General features: G+C 40.1%; 1 protein-coding gene across 1 annotated transcript in view; it reads right to left on the bottom strand.

Annotated features, from left to right (window-relative positions):
* Nucleotides 1–1,630: 1,630 nt before the first annotated feature.
* The window catches only part of LOC125485733 (LHFPL tetraspan subfamily member 3 protein-like), an 83,241-nt gene continuing 63,755 nt past the window's right edge, over nucleotides 1,631–21,116 (bottom strand). Inside the window, exons 4-5 of the mRNA XM_048609964.1 lie at nucleotides 8,949–8,976; nucleotides 1,631–2,737 (exon numbers count right to left, since the gene is read on the bottom strand). Of these exons, the coding sequence (XP_048465921.1) occupies nucleotides 8,960–8,976 (17 nt within the window). The 3' untranslated portion in view covers nucleotides 1,631–2,737; nucleotides 8,949–8,959. The remainder of the gene's footprint in view (nucleotides 2,738–8,948; nucleotides 8,977–21,116) is intronic.

Genomic DNA, 21,116 nt, shown 5'->3' with positions numbered 1-21,116 from the left:
GTAGATAGTAAATAAAAATCTTGTTTGAAGGTGCTGTATTGTAAATTGTCAAATCCAGTTTTTTTTTCCCAAGTGGCGTGGTAAACTGTATATCGACATTTATTAGGAGGAAACATCAGTTTGAAGATCACTGACTTAAAGTGTATTGGATGGAATTGCATTTTACTGCAACTAATGGTAATCTGCTTGGATGCTTAATTCACATATATTTGTGTGGGCATATGATTTTAAGTAGCGCTGTAGTGGAAAGGTTAGGCATAGCTTTCAGGCATTTTTTTTTTAAAAAAGGCCTTTGGCAGAAAAACTGAATTACACAATGTGGCAGAGATAGTAGGAACTGCAGATGCTGGAGAATCCGAGACAACAAGGTGCAGGGCTGGATGAACACAGCAGGCCAAGCAGCATCATAGGAGCAGAAAGGCTGACGTTTCGAGCCTAGACCCTTCATCAGAAAAGGGGGAGGGGAAGGGAGTTCTGAAATAAATAGGGAGAGAGTGGGAGGCGGACAGAAGATGGATAGAGGAGAGGATAGGTGGAGAGGAAACAAACAGGTCGAAGAGGCAGGGATGGGGCCAGTAAAGGTAAGTGTAGGTGGGGAGTTAGGGAGGGGATAGGTCAGTCCAGGGAGGACAGACAGGTCAAGGGGGCGGGATGAGGTTAGTCGGTAGGAGATGGGGGTGCGGCTTGAGGTGGGAGGAGGGGATAGGTGGGAGGAAGAACAGATTAGGGAGGCGGGGACGAGCTGGACTGGTTTTGGGATGTGGTAGGGGGAGGGGAGATTTTGAAGCTTCTGAAATCCACATTGATACCATTGGGCCGCAGGGTTCCCAAGCGGAATATGACTTGCTGTTCCTGCAACCTTCGGGTGGCATACAATGTGGCAGTAGTGTACAAGTATTTTGGCATGTAATCGCAGTACAGACAACAGGATTTTTATAGCTCTGCTACTGCAAAGACATGTAAATGGAGCACAATTTAAAAGCTCTAGGTTTGAAGCAGTTTCTTTGAAAAACACATGGTACAGAGAAAGTTGCTTATGAATTCAGCTCTTAATAAACTGGTAAAAGTGTTTAAGTTAGTATCTGAAGCTCGTGGTTGAAGTATGCAATTAAACTTTGAAAAATTCAGTTTTTGTATCTTCATCCAGAGGTACAATATCCTGTATTGTTGAATAGTTATGGAGGAATGATCATAGATCATGTTGTGTTTGACTTTTTTCTGCATTTTGCTAACCTGGTCATCTGACAGTGAACAAGATTTTCTCATGATCCTGCTCCTCTTGTGAATAGATGAGATGGCACAATTTAGGTACTACAATGTGGATTCCTTTTTTTCCCAGCTTTGTTTTTCCCCCATTTTGCCTCCCATGTCTCTGGGCATACAAAATGTAGCAGCGTTAAAAGTAAATGGAGTTAACCTCTCTCTTAACCAAAAAAAGTTGAAGTAAGGTTATACAAAGTGTTGAGCTGTTGTGAATGGTATGTTATTTCTTCTCATGTTTGTATATTTTAATTCTAATGTGGTGTACACAGTTCTTGTCAGTCTACACATCTTCATTCTCTCATTTGTCCATATTGTTTTTAACTTACACACTTGATGCAGTTTCTGCATTGAATATTTTAATGTGATTTATAGTGGAAGAACAAAGCTCACCTTCACTTTGGATGCTAATCTTGACAACTTGAATATGGAAGAAATTGGAATACATTTACAATGCTGGTTACAAGTAATCGTTTTTTCCCCCCAAATGTTATTTCCTTATTTTATCTTCAATTATGTTACATAGATGTGTTGTGCTGTTCTTTGGAGTTTTCACACAATATAGCGGTGGTTAAGGCTGGCATTGAGGAAACTCCAGTGTTTAATCTGCAAAATCTTTCAATGTGAGATCATTGCAAATGATGTACTGTACTTACAGAAGCTTCACATAGCTTCACAGTTAAAATACACTTAAATTGACACACTATTGTGGATAACTTACTTGAATGTAGCCATTTTAATTGTGCAAATTGCAAAATGCCTTACTTGTCAAATAGCATCACAATTCCAGTAATGCATATTTATGATTGAATACAGTAAAGTAGGCTGATCTTTTCAAGTAAGTTGGTACTTGTTAGGAAACATTCAAGAATAAGGAATAGACAAACCAATGACAGTTGACAATAGTTCCAGAAATATTAGTGATAAATGAGCCATGATTTTCAATTACCTCTAACTTGTTAACATCTTTGTGAATAATATGTACATTTTGATATACAAGTCAATAGCTTACGTAATGGCACGATGAAATTAATACTGTGACCATCTACTACTATACAAAATTCCTGTTTCTATTAAGTATGAATACATAATACTATCACTGCAAAGGAGACAACTCTGGATTTAAAGCTGTCAGCTGCTGTATTGCTGTATACATAGTTCAGCTGTACTGTGAACGTTTTGTACTGTTCACCTAAGAGAAGCAATCTAAGGAAGTTGGATATGCATTCTCTTTTCCTTTGGAAGGAAGTTTCTCTGCAAAATGCCTCTTGATCGGACTCCATGTAGCTCAATGGAAAGCAAATATAACTTCCAGTGGTACATGAACATTGGTACTCTTGCAAATCCACAGTTCATATCTTGTTCTTCTAACGGTTTGGTGTTCAAACGTCTTTTTACAGGAAAAGCAGAAAATTCTCCAGTAGAGCTTCCTTTTTTGAATTTGGTATTAATAAAATGAGCAGTTACCTTCTAGTACCTCCAATGGTTAACACAGGAAAAACAAAGATTAATCATTGTGTTAGCAACACATTAACTGACAAATGCAAATTTTAATCATATTTAATGTAATCATTTGCAGAAGCTTGTAGTATTATGTTTAGTGATCAATAGAATACACTTAAAATTATCTGAAGTATAGAACAAAAACTAGGAGAGTTTTCAGCCTTTAGAATCATAGAATCCCTACAGTGTGGAAACAGGCCATTCGGCCCCACAAGTCCACACCGCCCTTCCAAACAGCATCCCACCCTGACTCATTTCCCTACCCCTGCATTTCCCCATGTATAACCCAAACATCCCTGGACACTACGGGCAATTTGGCATGGCCAATCTGCCTAACGTGCACATTTTTGGACTATGGGAGGAAACTGGAGCACCCAGAGGAAACCCACGCAGACACGGAGAATGTGCAAACTCCACACAGAGGCGCCCAAGGGTGGAATTGAACCCAGGTCCCTGGCACTGAGGCAGCAGTGCTAACCACTGAGCCACTGTGCTGCTTATGAACTAGGCATTCAGTATGCTCGAGGTTGAACTAATTTCTACTATAATGCATTCTAATAATGGACTTTTTTTTTAAAAAACTGATTAAACCCACACAGTGAAGAAAGTTTATGTGCCAATATTCCATGACGCTTCATCTCCATTAACTGCTATTTTAGGGTAGGCAAGGTGAACCTGTTATCTCCCATTTACTTAAATTACGTATCATCTATTTATAGAGTCAGATGTACAGCATGAAAGCAGACCCAACTCATCCATTGCCAACTAGATATTCTAAACTGATCTAGTCCCATTGCTAGCATTTGGCCTAAATCCCTCTAAACTCTTCCTATTCATGTACCCATTCCACAGGCCTTCTAAATGTTATTGTACCAGCCTATACCACCCCTCGCAGCTCATTTCATACATGCACCACCCTCTGCATGAAAAAGTTGTCCCTTAAGTCCATTTTAACTCCTTCCACTCTCTCCTTAAACCGGTGCCGTCTGGTTTTAGACTTGCATATCCTGGCGGAAAAGACCTTGGCTATTCACCCTATCCATGCCCCTCATTTATAAACTTCTATTTCAGTACAGAATTTATTGACTTAAAGCTATAAAACATGATCTGAACTATAATTTTGGCATTGTGTCAGATTGAATCAAATTAGATGCATACAATAGATTAGGAAGTACCCTTTAGGGATGCAGTGTATCATTGACTCAATTTTTGAGGCCCCAGAGGACAGCAGTTAACCATGGTGTTGCATATTCTGTTTGATGTAGCCCTCTTCCTGTCTCTCTCATTCTTTCTTTTGTCTGCTTTGCACACATTTTGATTAATTCAAAGCATGGGTGATTTTAGTGATGATGGATAATAGGTTTAAAAAGTCCCTGGGGGAGGGAGGGGGTGGGAGGGTGGTGAAGGGGAGCTGTTAGGTTGTTTGTGATAACTCCTCAGGATCTGGAAAAAAGATGTACAGGCATTGTATTGAAAAAATAAGCTTCTCTACCTACTGAAGGTTTGGGGACGAATGCCAATTAAAAATCTTGGTGTCAAATAACTTGATCAAATGTGAATGATAAGCATTTCCATAGCACTTATGTAACATGAAATAAATTAAAATGTAAGTTTTTAATATAGGTCTTTTCATTTTAGTATATCAAAACTGCAAATTTCAAGATATTTATAAACAAGTGTAAAATGAACTAAAAGATGAATATAGTTGGCAAATGAACCTCAACACAAGTGAGGTGTAGAGACGACGAAAATGAGGTCGTGTTCCAACTCCTTTTCATTGTGTAATAGCTAAAATAGTATACAGAAGTGTAAACATTCACAGTATTGATGCAGATTTGTATGGCCTCTTCGGATAAAGTTGACAAAGTTAAACTTGTATCAAATTGTATTGCAAGTGTGGTGTAACTACTATGTACTGCTTCATATGTTATAAAATGACTATAGAACACTGTAGTGTGGTATAGTCGTTAATATCAGAATTATGAGGTTGTACCCATTCAGAAAGCATGAACAGGATGGGTTTCTGTCTCAAAAGATGGGTGACTAAATTAGAGGCCTTTTGGAATTAATTAAGATTTTGACATATGCAGTTAGTGTTTATTTGTAGGGAAGAGCAAAACTGGAGACTACCAATGAGATGGGAACCAAAAAAATTCGGTGGGAACTTCTACCCAGAGTAATGAGCATATGGAATTTTTACTACTACATGAAGGAGTGCAGTTGAATGGTATGGATGCATTTAAGTGCAGGCTAGATAAGGAAATGCAGGGTGACACTGATGGATGATAGAGATGCCAGTGTAGTATAAATGCCTTTCTATGCTGTATATTCGCATCATTGTATTAAATGAATTGTATTAAATGAACAGTCACAGGTTGGTATGGAACCTCACTGAAGCCAGCGGTATGGTCAGTGTGGAAAATGTTACGTGATCCAAAGTTTCTATTCTCTTGGCTTAAAATTGAGGTGCATTAATGAGCGAGAACAGGTTTGTCCAACAGGTGGGTTAGAAGAAGTTGCTGTTCCAATCATTGATCACCTCTGATAGACTAATGTAAAAGAAGTGGCCTCTGGAAGTGTAGCAAGTTACGCAAATATCCCTACTTTCATCCAACCTGAGGCTTTGACACTGGAAGCAGTGATATGTCTGGAGGGAATGGACCATGCAAATGTTGAGGCGCTTGCTGGGTGGGTGAGGGACTGAGGCTGAGTTGGCAAGTAGGTTGAGATGTGGCTGTGGGCAATATGAAACTCAACCTCCTACTCAGGTGACTGGTTCCCTGAAGAACTGTTGTCAAAATGAGAAAGTAGGCCTGAGCCCCTGAAGCCTTTGTCTTTATCCTTCCATGGGATATAGGCATTACTGGAAGTGCAGTATTGGCTTCCCCTGAGTAGCTTCCTCGCTCATTTCAGGAAACTGTTACTATGATTGTGATTACTGTGAGAGGGAGAATGGAGACAGTGCATGTTCCAGAGTTCTTTTTGTAGAGGACAAAGACCCTGCAGCCCATCGTGTCCACACTGGTCATTTAATCCCATTTTCCAGCACTTCGTCTGTAGCATGGGAATAAAAGTTGACCACTAGGCCCTTCAAGCCTGCCTCACCATTCAGTAAGGTCATGGCTGATCTGATTATTTCTACATTTCTGTACACCTGTAATAATCTTTCATTCCCTTGGTAATTAAAAATCTAATCTTCCTTAAACATATTTATAATTAAAGTATAAATACACTCCCTGTCCTTGGAGGAAGGGAATTCCAAAAACACTCAACCCTCTGAGAGAAAATGGTTTTTCTCTTCTCTGGACATGAGGAAGCATCCTTTACACATCTACCTGAGGATCTTGTATGTTTTAGTTAAGTCACTTCTGACTCTTCTAAACTGCAGGGGATAAGGCCTAGCATGTCTCACCTTCCCTCATAAGGCACTGTGCTCACTCCAGCACATTAACATCATTCTGTAGGTAGAGCGACCAGTACTGTGCACAGTACTCCATATGCTGCCCTCTGTAACTGAAACATGACCTACCTATTGCGTTTCATTCCTCTTGCAATAAACGTTTTACAGCTTTCCTTATTACTGTCTGCACCTGTATGTGAACCTGTGATTCATGCACGAGGACACTCCAATCCCTGCATCTTAGAGCTTTGCAATCTCTTACTAATTACGTAATGGGACTTTATAAATGCTTTCTGCCAAATGGCCAATTTCACATTCTCCTACATTATACACTCTCTTTGCCTGCTACAAACTATGCCCCTTTTGTAGGTTTCAGGTGTCCTCTTCACAACTTGTTTTACTACCTGTCTTTGTGCCATCATTTAGTTATCATACTTTTGGTCCCTTCATCAAAATTATTTATGTAGAATCCCTACAGTGTGGAAACAGGCCATTCGGCCCACCTAGTCCACAGCATCCCACGCAGACCCATTCCCCTACCCGTTCCCTGTAACCTGGCATTTCCCATGTCTAATCCACCTAACTTACATACCCCTAGACACTACAGGCAACTTAGCATGGCCAATCTACCTAACCTGCACATCTTTGGACTGTGGGAGGAAACCGGAGCTCCTGGAGGAAACCCATGCAGACACTGGGGGAATGTGCAAACTCCACACAGACAGTTGCCCAAGGGTGGAATTGAACCCAGGTCCCTGGCGCTGTGAGGCAGCCGTGTTAACCACTGAGCCACCGTGCCATCCAAATATAAATTGTAAAACAAAAAATTGAGGCCCACCACTGACCCCTCCAGCACCCCACTCATCGTATCCTGTCAGCCTGAAAAAAGACCTATTTCATTACTTGCTGCGACAACAAGGTGCAGGGCTGGATGAACACAGCAGGCCAAGCAGCATCATAGGAGCAGAAAGGCTGACGTTTCATGATGCTGCTTGGCCTGCTGTGTTCATCCAGCCCTGCACTTTGTTGTCTCGGATTCTCCAGCATCTGCAGTTCCTACTATCTCTCATTACTTGCTGCATCTTGTTAGCCAGCCAATCTTTTATCTATGCCAATAATAACCCCAGTGCGATGTGTTTTGTAGTTAATCACTTGTGATGCTGTTTTAAGTGTTTATTTAAGTCTTTTTCAAATTTTGAGGGTTCCTACTTTACTTACCCTTTCAGGGCGAGTTCCAGATCCACAGTCCATCAGACTGCACTTCGTAGCTGAAATGCTGCAACCCAAGTAATATCCTCTGATCCCCCTTTAATGAAATCAATCTTCCCTATATAGTGCCAACCAGAAGTGCTCCAGCTATGGTATAATGTTTTATTCAGCAAGTCTTGTTTGTGTGAGTGAGTTTTCTGTGTCTCGGGATTCACATACAGACACAGAGTGCAAGACATGGACTTGGTTTCTCTCATCCTCCCAAAATCTTATCCACAAAACAGACTTGGAGAGAAAGAAAACACCAGAAAGGCAACCTGATTCAGATGCCCATTTTTGTATGAATTCTGCTAGGCTAATTCAATATATGCCACTAGTGGTGAAAGCAAGCTCAAAACCAACTCTTTAGCTTGGCGCCAGTTCCCAGCCCTATTGTTGGTGACCAAGATTTGAATAATTTCCAATTAATCAGTAGTGACCAGTTATCCTGCTTTAACAGAATAATGTCTGTACTAACTGCTTTTTACTTTTGTGTTGTCGTCGATCAAAATGAGCTGCTTGACTTCACATAGTTAATTTGTAGTGAATATAAGTGACTGCTGGGAAAACTGAGTGCGCTAACTTATTTCTGTGCAAGCTAATTATTTGTGAAGGAAATGCCTGTAGATGTCCTCCAGAGGGGGCAAGATTATTTCTTAAAAAGTAACTCTTTGTGCTGCTTTTATGTATACTGTCGGATGTGTATATGGGATTCATTTATAGTCACTGAATGTAATGCACAAATATGGGCTTAATATTAATAAGCCACAATTTCTTCTGGTTCCCCATTTCCTAAACACTTTATTAAGTTATGTGGAAAAGCATTGAGTTGGAGCTTACATTATGCTTGTACTTACTGCTTTAAACAGTAACTTTATATAATTTAGGGTATGTATCACATTCTGTGTTGTGTGAATTTCGATTACTGTGTTAAAGCAGTTGATACTTCCACCAGACCTTGAGTACTAAATTGCAGGTACAATATCTTTTTTTTGTGTCTCCAGACAAATTTAAAATAGGAAAATTAAACAATTTGGACCAAAACTGCATTCTAAAACCAGATCTTCAAAACTTCTGTCTTATTTGGCATAGCACCCAGCTAACTTTGTCACATCATTGCAAGAACCCTCATCATCTTTAAGAAAAAAGTGAATTTCCCATGTTGTCAAAATAATCTCAAGTACTAATCTCAGCAACAAGAATGTTACTAACAGATCTCTGTTGTACATGCACCATCAGTAAAATTAAAGTTGAGTATAAACTTATTCCTTGTTACTGGAATAAGAACATTAGTGCTCTGCATGCATAATGCCATTCATTTATCAAGAGCAGTTTCACTGGCAGAACAAAACATTGTCCAGCAAATTGATTTTCTTAATGTTGTACCAAAATTGGGTGAAATGACATCTCATCACATAAAGTGATGTCTTGTATATTAATCAAAACAGATTTGTTTAGTGTTGTCATCAGACTGTTAACAAATACAGCGCATAAGGAAACACCAAGCTCCTCCAACCTGCAGGATCAAAATACGTACCTCATTTTATATTAAGCATTTCCATCATCTGTAAAACAAAGATATAAAGGGAAATTATTTTCAAACCAAAATATGAATGGTGCTCACTGTTCACTACATTTACAATTGCCCACAAACACTCTTGTGGTCTTTAGCATGCCAATATCCAAAATATTGAAGCAATTTCCTCTAGAGATTTAGGACTGTGTTGAGGGTTTGCAGCAGTGTATATCCAGAAGCGATCAAATTGAATAATCAGTGGCAGTGGCACAGGCACACCAAGCCTAAACTAGGAAGTGTACATTGAACTAAATATTGTAATGTAAAACATGCCAAAAATTGGAAGAAAAAAATACGCATTAAATAGTTCAAAAATATTTGTCTGACTCTTTTTTTTTGGTTTCTAACATGATTAAGATCTGAAGAAATGAGACTTTAAGTATATATTTTCGGTACCAGAGAGGTTCTTCATGAGAAAGTAAGACGTACTACATTGTCAGTAATTGTCATTGTGCTTATATTTGAATGCCTTAACTTTTTCTTGCATAATTAGTAGGAAGATTCTACAAGATTGTCGTTCTATGTATTTCAGTGCCAAGTTGCTCAGTAAGATGCTGCTGTAGCAAAGACAGGGGAACAGGAGATTTTCACATTTAACTATGTACACCCATTGATTGCTGTATGACTTTTTCCGAAATCACTCTTGATAACCTCACCATCATTCCTATTAAAAAGTTAGCCTTTTAATAAATACAGTTGTGGTCTGCGACAAGTATCTTCTCTAGTTCTGTGGCATCAGCTGGTCCCCTGAATGACCCTTCACTTTCATGAGTTTGATTTTTTTGACTACTATATTTACTCTTTCGGTATCAGTAACGGAAATTCTCATGATCTGGACCCAAACTTGCCTTTCAAGTTTATATTATCAGTACCTCTCGGAGTTAATTTACAAATACTGAACCAAGGTTTAGTTTAAATTGTGAGCTGTTTTATTCCCCAAAGGGATTAAAAACCAAGACTGGTCATAGAATTAAATGAAAAAAACACAAACTGCTACTGTTTTCACCTTGACAATAGACCTGTTTCACGTGCACAGAATAATCTGAGCATTCTGTAGTATAGCCAGAAGAGAACTTATTTTAATCTTCTTGAAACACTTTGCATTCTAATTATACAGTTGTTTTGCCTACAGTCTAGATTTTCCTTTTTTTATTTGTTACTTTTTCAAAGAAATTTGATCTGAATAGCAGCAGTTTTCAGATAAAATGGGTATTACCATCCTACTATCCAAAATGAGGAGGCTTCTATTTGCCTAACTTGGCAATAATCCCTGCACAGCACAAAAGAATGGGTATATCAAATGAATTCTATGTTTTTGATGTGTGCACTTGACCTTACTGTGTAAAACCCTACACAACAGTTCTCCCTGCAGTCTTGTGACTTTATAATGTCTTTAAGCAAGCTCACACTTAAAAACATACTTAAAGTTCTACATATTTTACTTGGGGTGGGGGGGGGCGGGGGAAGAATCAAGGATCCTGACAGAATACATGATAAGCACCTTGGGGCATTCATTAGATTGAAGGCAGTATTAAAATGTAATTTGTTGTTAATTTTCTCTGTTTCACGAGCCGTTTTCTGTTGTGACATTGGTTAAAATTTCATTTACAGATACAATGTTTGCAGCCCATCAGCTAACTGGAAGCGCATGCACAGCAGTTGGTTGCAGTACAGGGGTATCATGACAACTCTAATGCCTTAAAGATGAAAATCAACAAGCCAAAGGTTCCCTAATTTCCTGGAGACTGCAATAAGGAGTAGTGCTGGTGCTAATGAAATGGTTTCTGCTGTCTCTAGAGATTTCGCTCCAATTTTGTCTAGACCTCGCATCCCATCAATAGCAGTCTTGCTAAAATGAAAACTGCTGGAGAATTTTGCAAAATCAAATGCTTGATTTATCCTCCTGCCTTGCGACCCCTCATGGGACAGTGATCCCAGAGACAGCCTTAAAAATTGTGTTCTCGCACTAAATTAGTCTGGGAGGAATGCTGCTAAAGTGTGTAGCGCAAGATGGTTTAAGTCTGATATGCTAATGAGGCAGTATATATGGTGACCACTGTGTATACTGAGACCTTGTAGCACTTCCTAAGATGCGCAATGTCACATGATCTTTCTTTCTGTTGCCATATAGTGAAATGAAACCATGGTAAGGTATACAAGGAGTAGAGCTGGATGAACACAGCAGGCCAAGCAGCATCAGAGGAGCAGGAAAGCTGATGTTTCAGGTCGAGACCCTTCTATAGTTGCTGTTGGATATGCTTATGAAATAAAGTTAATATTCCCATACACCAGACTTTAAATATCTTTAGCAGCAAGATGAGAGCAAGTGTACTATATGGTGGCAGCAATTGAAAGAGCAATATGGAAATTTCTCTGCCATTATCAGTAAACTATGAGCAGGTCACAGATTCCATAGCATGTTGTTAAACCACTGTCTTAATTGTGATTAAATGCATGTTTGGGATTTTGAAGGAGTCTGTTTTATGCTGCATACATTAGACATACTCATGTTAAAATTAAATGTGCTACAATAAAGAGTTACTTTTTACTGCTCCTGAAGGAACCTTGTGTGGTTTGCTTTAGTCCTTGGTAACAGGCAATTTGGGTTTTGGGGTATCTTTTTGGGATTTTTACATTTGTGATGACTTGTGGAACAGTAGGTCATGATTACTGGCACACTATTTACTGTTAAATTGTTGTAGAAATAACAAGTAGCCTCTGAAAATTAAAGTTAGACCCACAAAATGAAAGTAGCTCTCATAAGGAGTCCTTGGAAAGTAACCATTTTGTGCCTTGGCAACCCATCCATAGTCATATGTCATCCAGATGAAAAATGGTAAGGTGTGTTGGAATACATGTGCATAGTTTCTACACAGAAGCAACTTACACAGTTGAAGCAGTCATCAATAGAAATAACAAACTAAAAATGCCGTGTTTATGGAGTAATACAGATGACAGCCTGATTGCTAAACCAGTCATCTGTCAATTCTTCAGTCCAGCAGATTCTGAAGGAACTACATTCAGCATTCTAATGCCCAATCTCCTTCAAAAGGAGCTGAACGCATTTAGGAAGACTAGTGATACTGTCTCAGCAGCTGTGCCTGTAAAACACGAACTGAAGTTGGCAATTGCAAGGTGTAAGGGTGATTGACATGCAGTTTTAGGTAATTGCCATGAGGTGGCATTGTCTTCCATTGTAATTTCTGCTTAAAGGTCAAATGACTTTGTACAAGTGTTGAATGTGAGGAAGAATTTTCCTTAAGGAGTTAAGTAATTGTGCATTCCAAGTTCAGATTCTATAAAATACAAGAATCTGATTTCATGAATAAATCCTATTTGATTAGATTATGCAAGCCAAAGGCCAATGATAGAGACTGGCTCAAAAATAAAGTTGCTGGAAAAGCTCAGCAGGTCTGGCAGCATCTGCGAAGGAAAAAACCAGAGTTAGCGTTTCAGGGCTGGTGACCCTTCCTCGGACCGGTTTGAATAAATGTTGCATTTTGATTCTGCTTTTGCATTTAATAATTCTGCTGTAAATTTGAGAAAAATTTCAAGAGAATTGGAAAATAAAGGCATGTGAGGCTCTTGAAGTATAGTTTGTAAAATAGTCTGGGTTGATTTTAGAAGTTGTTCCAATTGGTAATAGTTTTTTTTTATTTTTTAAAAAAAAAGGCGAACTAGCTTCTAACACATGGTAAACAGAATATGATTTGAGATGTGGCAATCAATTTGTGCAAAGCAACATTTCCCTATTTTAGCAATCCACAATGCAGAAGTTCCCATAAAGCAATTCAGGAGAGTCTGACATCAGGAAATGTACTTTAAATGGGTGTCCGTGTACAAAATCAACAGGAGTGGGAAGAGATTTAAGACAGAAGATCAATTTCTAATTTATACAAAATCTTAGACCTTTTACCTCAAGGTAAACTGTATTCAGCTGTGGGTTGGCTGTTACGACAGAAATCATGCAAGACTTTCAATTCCTGGCCAATACAACTGTTTTGGGGCTCTTGCAGCACTGTAATGGTGTCCTGTCTCTGGGCCAGAAGACATTGGCTCAAGTCCCACGAGCCCTGGACATGTGCCAAAGCATGTCCAATTAGGTTTATTAAAATAATTGAAAGATGTTCAACAGAATGAAAGTGATCAACTTTATAGCATTGGAAACTACAGCAATTGTGGAAGAAAGTATTTTTCTTCACAAAAAAAAAAGACTGCTGAAGAATTCTATGAGCCTAACAATATTTCAGTAGTGAATAATGGCTCGTGCCTAAGCTTCTCATGTCCCCAGTTATCCTGAACTAGCAAACGTGACATTCAAATCAACTGCTTGTTCAGATTCTGATGAGGTTGTCCTAGTTGCCATGTGTATTATTGGTAGTTCGACTCCAACAAACCAATAAAGGCAAAATACTGTGGTTGCTGGAAATGTGAAAAAATACAGAATGCTGTAGTGTGTCAGATCTAGCAGCATCTGTGGAGAGAAAAACAGTTGACATTTTCAGTCCCCCTCACCCCCGCTCTCCCCCCCCCCCCCCCCTCCCACCACCACCCCACAGATGCTGCTACATCTGAGTTTGTATAGCAATCTGTGGTGTTTCTTTAGAAACTAGTATTTTATTCACTACCAATGGTCTTAGGCCAGGGGTCCTGAGAAAATATCCCACCCTCAAGTGCTATTAAAAAGAGGCTCAAGTGAATATAAAGAAGGTTAGCCATGTTCTGCTGGGGTCTGTATTTTTCCTGCAACCTAAATCACAGATTCTGATCATTTATTGTACTGCTGCTGTTGTGTGCAAACCAGGTGAAACTTTGCCATCATAACAGCAAGTAAATTGGGCATGAAATGTTCAATGTAATACTGAGGAAGCCAAAGGCACTGTAATTTTCCTCTTGCTCATTAATAGAAGGAGTCCAAATGGAAAGAAGTATTGAGCAGGTAAGTAGTAGCGCTGAGTGACAGCAAAAGTCGTCTGATTTGAGTGACAAGCGATGTATTACAAGGCTCGGTGCTGGGTCCATTGCTTTTCATCGTTGACATAAATGATTTGGATGTGAACACAGGAGGTATGGTTAATAAGTTTGCAGTTGATGACAAAATTAGAGGTGTAGTGGACAATGAAGAAGGTTACCTCCAAGTACAATGGGATCTTAAGCAGGTGGGCGAAGGAGTGGCAAATGGAGTTTAATTTAGATAAACGTGAGGTGCTGCATTTTGGAAAGACCAGTTGGGGCAGGATTTATACACTTAATGGTAAGGTCCTGGGGAGTGTTGCTGAACAAAGAGACCTTGGAGTGCAGGTTCATGGTTCCTTGAAAGTGGAGTCGCAAGGAGACAGGATAAGTGAAGAATGCGTTTGGTGCACTTTTTCCTTTTTATTGGTCAGTGTATTGAGTATAGGAATTGAGAGATCATGTTGCAGCTCTACGGGGCATTCATTAGGGCACTTTTGGAATACTGCATGCAATTCTATTTTCCCTGCTATAGGAAGGATGTTATAAAACTTGAGAGGGTTCAGAAAAGATTTACAAGAGTTTGAGCTATGGGGAGAGGCTGAATAAGCCAGGGCTACTTTTCCTGGACTGTCGGAGGCTGAGGAATGACCTTTTTATAGAGGTTTCTAAAATCATTAGAGGCATGGATAAGGTAAATAGACAAGGTCTTTTCCCTGGTGTTGGGTGGGGGGTCCCAAAATTAGAGGGCATATGTTTAACGTGAGAGGGGAAAGATTTAAAAGGGACTTTAAGGGGAAACGTTTTCATGTAGAAGGTGGTGAGTGTGTGGAATGAGCTGCCAGAGGAAGTGGTGGAGGCTGATACAATTACAACATTTTAAAACGCCTCTGGATGGGTATATGATTAGGAAAGGCTTAGAGGGATATGGACCAAATGCTGGCAGATAGGACTAGATTTATTTAGGATGGCTGAGTTGGACAGAAGGGTCTGTTTCCGTGCTGTATTGGCTCACATGATGGCAATCTACAGTTAGAAAAGCTATTTCTTGTGGTAGCAAGTCTTGTCTGATTTTTGCAGTTATAAATGGAATCTCTTTCCTAGCTGTTGAGTTCCCTTTGTGTAGAATACAAGTTGTTTTCATTTTGGTTTTGTAATTATGAAGCAATAAAAATATAAAAGGGAAAACAAGTCAAATAAACTAATCTTTATATTTTACAACCTTGGCTTTACATTCTAGCTGTTCATAGATACATAAATGTTAATTTTAAAAAACACACACTTTCCGATACTAAGCAAGAACGACAAAAGGTCTCTGCTTCAGGCTGGTGGGGAGAAGGCAAGCATCAAGAAGGACTTCCTCATACAGAGGGTGATTAATAGTCAGAATGATTGCTGGGGCAGTGGTTGAGACGAGGACACAACCTGTTTATGAAACATGTTATAATGGGACACGGTACCTTTAGGTGATATTTTCCCAGGCCCTGAGTGGCATTCTCCCCTTCCAAGAAACGAGAAAGCACTGATTCCCAACATGGACGACAAAGCAGTTACCTAGCACCACACTTTGCTGCTTGGTGTCCCAAGCCTTCAACTGCCATCCCCATTATTTCCATGCATAATGCATAGCCATCATCCTCTTCCACCTTTTCTTCATGCAACTGGGCAAAGCCAAACCTCTGGTCTCATTGCGTCATCATGGCATATTTTGGATCAATTCACCCACCCCTTCAGGGCTTTATTTTGGAGTTCACAGACACCTATGCCTTACATGCTTCTGCCAGATCATTTTGCATACATGGATATTAAACGCATCTTGTTCATCTTCATGTAGATTTGTCAGGGACACTCGTAGACAGGATGAATGATTGGAGGAGTTCATCAATGTTATCCGTACCATGTTGGCTCCTCTTGTGCTGTCTGATTAAGGATGTGACAGCGACAATAATAAAAATCCTTGCTATATCCATTTGAGATGGCTGTGCTGATACTGGCAGGAATATCTGAATAGCTTTTCCATGATGTGATTCCTGATCAGTCATGGCAAACATAAATGTGGTTTTTGTCTTAGGCAGTGATACACTGGGCCATGGAGGCTTCTCAGGAGAGAAATGCAGTATCTCCAGTTGACTTGCTTTGCGCTTTTGTCTCTTGCTTTCTTAGTGCTCCCTCACGTTTTGTGCTGATTTAGGTGCTCATCATCATCTCTGGCTTGCAAGACTTTTAGCCAGAAGGCCAGACAGCTCATCATGCGTGACAGCACTAAATTATCAAGGGGTCAGACAGGTTGCTGTAAGATACCATGCTATGCCAATGTCACAGATGCAGCATATGCCAGTAACTTGGGTGACAAATACACTGCTTTAGCTAAATGATCTGAAAGTCAAAAGGAATGAGTGAAGTGTGACCACAGTCAGTTGGGAGTGTCACTCCCATCAGTTGAGGGACTCATTAAAGTACAGGGGACTGGTCACAGTTCTACTGCTATGTGGGAATAAGGCTATGATCTGTCTTGCAGCTCAAGTTCGACTAGTCTGTAAGTTACAAGTAATCCGTCAGCTATGGAGACATCAGTCCTGGTGCAGACTGTGCTCAGTCAGGGCTGACTTCACAAGTCAATCTGAAAGGTGGGCCACCGTTACTCCTGTGGCTTTGAGCAATAATGGTCAGTGGTAGTTTTGGGGTGGTCCATTGAGTGTTAGGGAAAGTGAGAAATTCATCTGGGACTGAGCTGCGTTACGTTGTGACTGAGGGGATAATGGTATGGAAGAGGATAACCCCAAATACAGATAGGATAGAATGTGACACAACATAGGAGGACACAGGATTGCAGAGGGAGGGGAGGTGTAAGTCACCATTATTCTGCCTCAGTTGAGGATGGTGGATGCTATTGTAGTCATAGCAACGCAGTAAACCATGGACTGAGGAGGAAAATTGTGGGCATTTACAGTCAAACAAAAGAATTGGATGGGAACATGGGGATCCTGAAGCCTGATGGAGTTTACAGGGACAGCATCACAAAATGTGAAGGGTAGAGTGGTACCAGTAAGCTTATTTTGCTGGTGGTCGGGAACAGGGTGGATATATTTGTGCTGTGAGGCCCTGCCAGGAGCAATTCCATTAATGAGGCATCCATAGATTCAGTAAAATCATACTTCTGCCATCAAACTGCACTTCATATGCAGTTTATGCTTTGATTAACAATGCACAATAAAAATCTTGGCATCAGGACCATTCCATTGCTTGTAATGATTGAATCCTTATCATTTCTGCAAAACTGATGTGCTTGCTGGTGAACTTAAAAGTGTAACCTTTGTTCTCCGATATAAAAACACATTCCATAGCTCTTATCAAAGCACAACACCACAAAGCTACTAACTTAGCACACGGAGCTCTATGTATGTAAGATCATGTTTTAGTTGATGATGCCTTCCTGGGTTTATAGGTGTGATGAAATGAGGGTGTTGTCCTACCAGAAATAATTTTCCAATGCTGCTTTGATGCACGCATCTCAAAAAAAAACAATCGATCCAGTCGAGACGTTACCTTGCCCTCCTTCTGAGAGGACCTCATGCCACAATATACCACTATCTAAGATGAAGCCACATTTTATGTTTGCTGTCAAAAACAGAAATTGCGAGGAAAATATCCAGTTGCTCCACCACAACCCATTGTCAGCTACTAACAATCTCCATTCCCCGCAACTGACCTTTTAACTGTTCCTTTGTCCAACTGGTTTTCTCTCTATGTGGGCTCTATCTGCACCTTTTGTTTACTCTCTCAAGCCCCAGCACCCCATCTATGCATAAATATCTACTTTTTCCTTGCTACCATCAATTCTGAAGAAGTCATTGGACACAAAACATTAACTCTGATTTTTCTCCACAAATACTGCCAGATGTGCTGAGTTTTCCAGCAATTTCTGTTTTGTTTCCGATTTCCAGCATCCACTGTTCTTTCGTTTTCTTTTTGTTTATGTTTGCAATGACTGGTCAGGAATCACATCATGGAAAAGCTGTTCTGATTCTGATAATCCTCACACAATATTGGCACAGCCATCCCAAATGGATATAGCAAGAGTTATTGTTTTTGTCACTGTCACATTTTTCAATCAGCCAGCACAGTCCTGGTAATATTGTTGGGCTCCACCAGTCGTTCATCTGGTCTACCAAATGTACTTGGTGTTCCTCTGCCTGTCTGTACATTTACACAAAATAATCAATGGCCAACATGTTGGGAATGTTTTCTACCTGTACTTGAGAATGTGCCTCATCTCCAGCAGGTGTCCAAGTTCAAAAGACCTCAACCACCTGCAATATGCTCTTCAGTCTAATCCACATAAAGAGCTCACTGAGCTGAACATTTGACTTGTGGAGTGTTCAAGAGAAAGCATTGCTGGTCCATTGCTCAGAGTTCAATGGCCTCTTTTGGACAGAAGTTGTATCAGTACCACTGGCTCTTGCTTAACAGAGAGGCCACTAGATCTGCAATAAGGTAGAAGCTAAATATCTCAAAAATGAGTCAATACTGAGGTATTGGGTGAGCAACACAGTAGAATGAAGTTTACTGAACTGGCTGGATATAGAGCTTTTGGCATCCTTATATAAGCAGCCTCAATATTCTCCTGGTATGTCCAGGATCCTCTCGTAGGAATGAAGAGCTGAATTTGGTCCACCCCACACCTGTGTTGCCCCCTTGACCCCGTTGTGAAATAGTTTATTCCTGCAATAAGCAAAGGGAGAGTCGTGTAAGATTTAAGTGGATAGTGGTGCTGATGGTAGTGCTCCAGGAGTAGGAAAGGGGGTGAGATGTCTTCTGTAACTAAGTAGGGAATGAAGGGGGTGGAAAAAGCTGATAGGTTAGGAGGATGAGGCGAGTGAGAGCCATTAAGTGGAGATGCTGCACCCAATAGTGAGAGTTGAGGATCATTGGCCTTTCTTCTCTTACTGTGTAGTAGCAGAATTGGAGTGAATGTGAGTAGCAGAGAGGATGGTGGTACTTACTGTTACAGCATGCAAATGATTATAGACCTTCCTCCTGCACTGCCATGCATTTTTTGCTTGGAGAAACAGTACTGTTCTGGGTGACTATCTGAGTCCAGGCTGGCTGGGTCTGGTGGCATAGCGTCATTTGCCAGTGTGCTCAAGTCCGGACATCCCTCCTTTCCATCACTCCATCAACCTGCATTTCCAAGTCCCTATCTGAAAAGTGAGGTATAAGCTCTCCCTTCTGGACACTTCCTCAGTGATGATAGTCACATATCACAGTGTAAGAGGCCGGAACAGGCTTGCAGTATCCAAAGTGTTGTGGAGCCGGGCTGTAAATATGGCACCAGTAGTGTGAAGGTCATTGGGTCGTAATGGTGGCTGGCACTTCCATCGCTCCTTTCATAAGATTGCAGGAGGAATTGAGCATTGTAGAGGTCCGGTGCATTGTTAATGAGCTGGAGAGGAGAAAAGTCATTATGGTCCATAGTAGACTGCCAGACATGAAGCCCACTGAAAACAGCTCTTCACCAAAAAAAAGGGGCAATTGTTTTTCTTATAGCACAAGAAGAAATAAGATGTATAGTCTTCTTTTGTCCCAAACTAGCCTGTGCTTTTTCATATAGTTTCAAGGCTATACATTGGTGGTAGAGCCTTTAAATGTGAACTAAGTCAGAAAAAGTAACTTTAGGTAGAATAAAAACAGATAAAAGCATTTCATAGTTTGCATGAATAGGTCTTGTAAATATTAATGTTCTGAATGTAGAAAATACATTTTGTCTTCCAGATTTTCATTTTCAGCAGCAGTCTAAAGTAGAATCTCCATGAAATGCAACATAGAGCTAGGATAGCACGGTGTTTGACATCGATCTCTCAGGAGGCTTGCTTCTAAAAAAAAAATCATTGTGGATTAAGGATGTTAAAAATAATGAAAGAACACAATATTCGCATGCTGTCCAGAGGCAGTGCTGTGTGATGCTACAGTCCTTCACAATAAATCAAAAATTCTGATGCTTTTACAAGCAGTCCAGAACATCATCAAATCAAATAATTAATCTGTACAATATTGGTGTTAAAAAGAATAATTCAAAATGTACAGGTTGCCTAGTCATGACCAAATAGTACTAGCCTCAAATATTTCATGCTGTCATCAAATTTAATGGCCTTGTTTCACACTGGAGATTCATCAAGGTACCCTTGATCACCAATTCTGACAACTTCACAAGGAAAAGAAACTGGTCAAGGACCCACTGGATTAAACATGATCATTAACACTTCAATGAAAGTTGAAATACTGACAGCATTAAAGCTTCAAAGTGGAAATTTCAAAATACAATTAGACTTTGTACTGTTTAATCACATCAACTGTGTAATTTCACAATAAAAACGAACTGCTCCTTACACCAAAGTGCTTGGCTATTACCAATGAGGAATAATTGTAAATATTGCTGTCGACTGCTTATTTTCATCTCCACAAAATCTACACTGCCTCAGATTACTTTTGGAGTATCACATCCAGTTATGGTTGCCCTGCTTATAGGAAGGATATTAAACACTAAAGGGTGCAGAAAAGATTCACATGGATGTTACATGGACTGAAGGATTTGAGTTAGAAGGAGAGGTTGGATAGGCTTGGACTTTTTCGTTGGAGCGTAGGAAGTTGAGAGATAACCTTAGACATTTACAAAATTATGAGAGGCATGTATAAGGTGAATAGCAAAGGTCTTTTCCCTAGGGTAGGGGAGTTCAAAACTAAAGGGCATACATTTAAGGTGAAAGGGGAAAGATTTAAATAAAGATCCAAGGGGCAACTTTTTCCCACACACGGGGTGGTGCATATATGGAAAGAACTGCCAGAGGAAGTGGTAGAGGCAGGTACAGTTACAATAGGTAAAAAAAAATCTGGATAGGTATGGGAATAGAAAAAGGTTTAGAGGGAAATGGGCCAAACGCAGGCATGGAGGAGTTGGACTAAAGGGTCTGTTTGCATGCTGTATGACTCTGCTGCTGAAATCTCCTCTATCCCTTTGTTACCTCTGTAATTAACTATTCCATTATTTCAATGCTGCCCTGGCCTGCTTCCCATGATCCAACATAAACTTCAACTTATCCAGCATTTGGCTGCTCATATTCTAACATATACCAAGTTCTGTTCACCCATCACTGCTGTGGTTTCTGGACTATATCGACT

This window comes from Rhincodon typus, chromosome 22, assembly GCF_021869965.1.
Source record: "Rhincodon typus isolate 14 chromosome 22, sRhiTyp1.1, whole genome shotgun sequence".
NCBI classification, from domain to species: domain Eukaryota; kingdom Metazoa; phylum Chordata; class Chondrichthyes; order Orectolobiformes; family Rhincodontidae; genus Rhincodon; species Rhincodon typus.
This window is presented reverse-complemented; position numbering and strand designations above follow the sequence as displayed.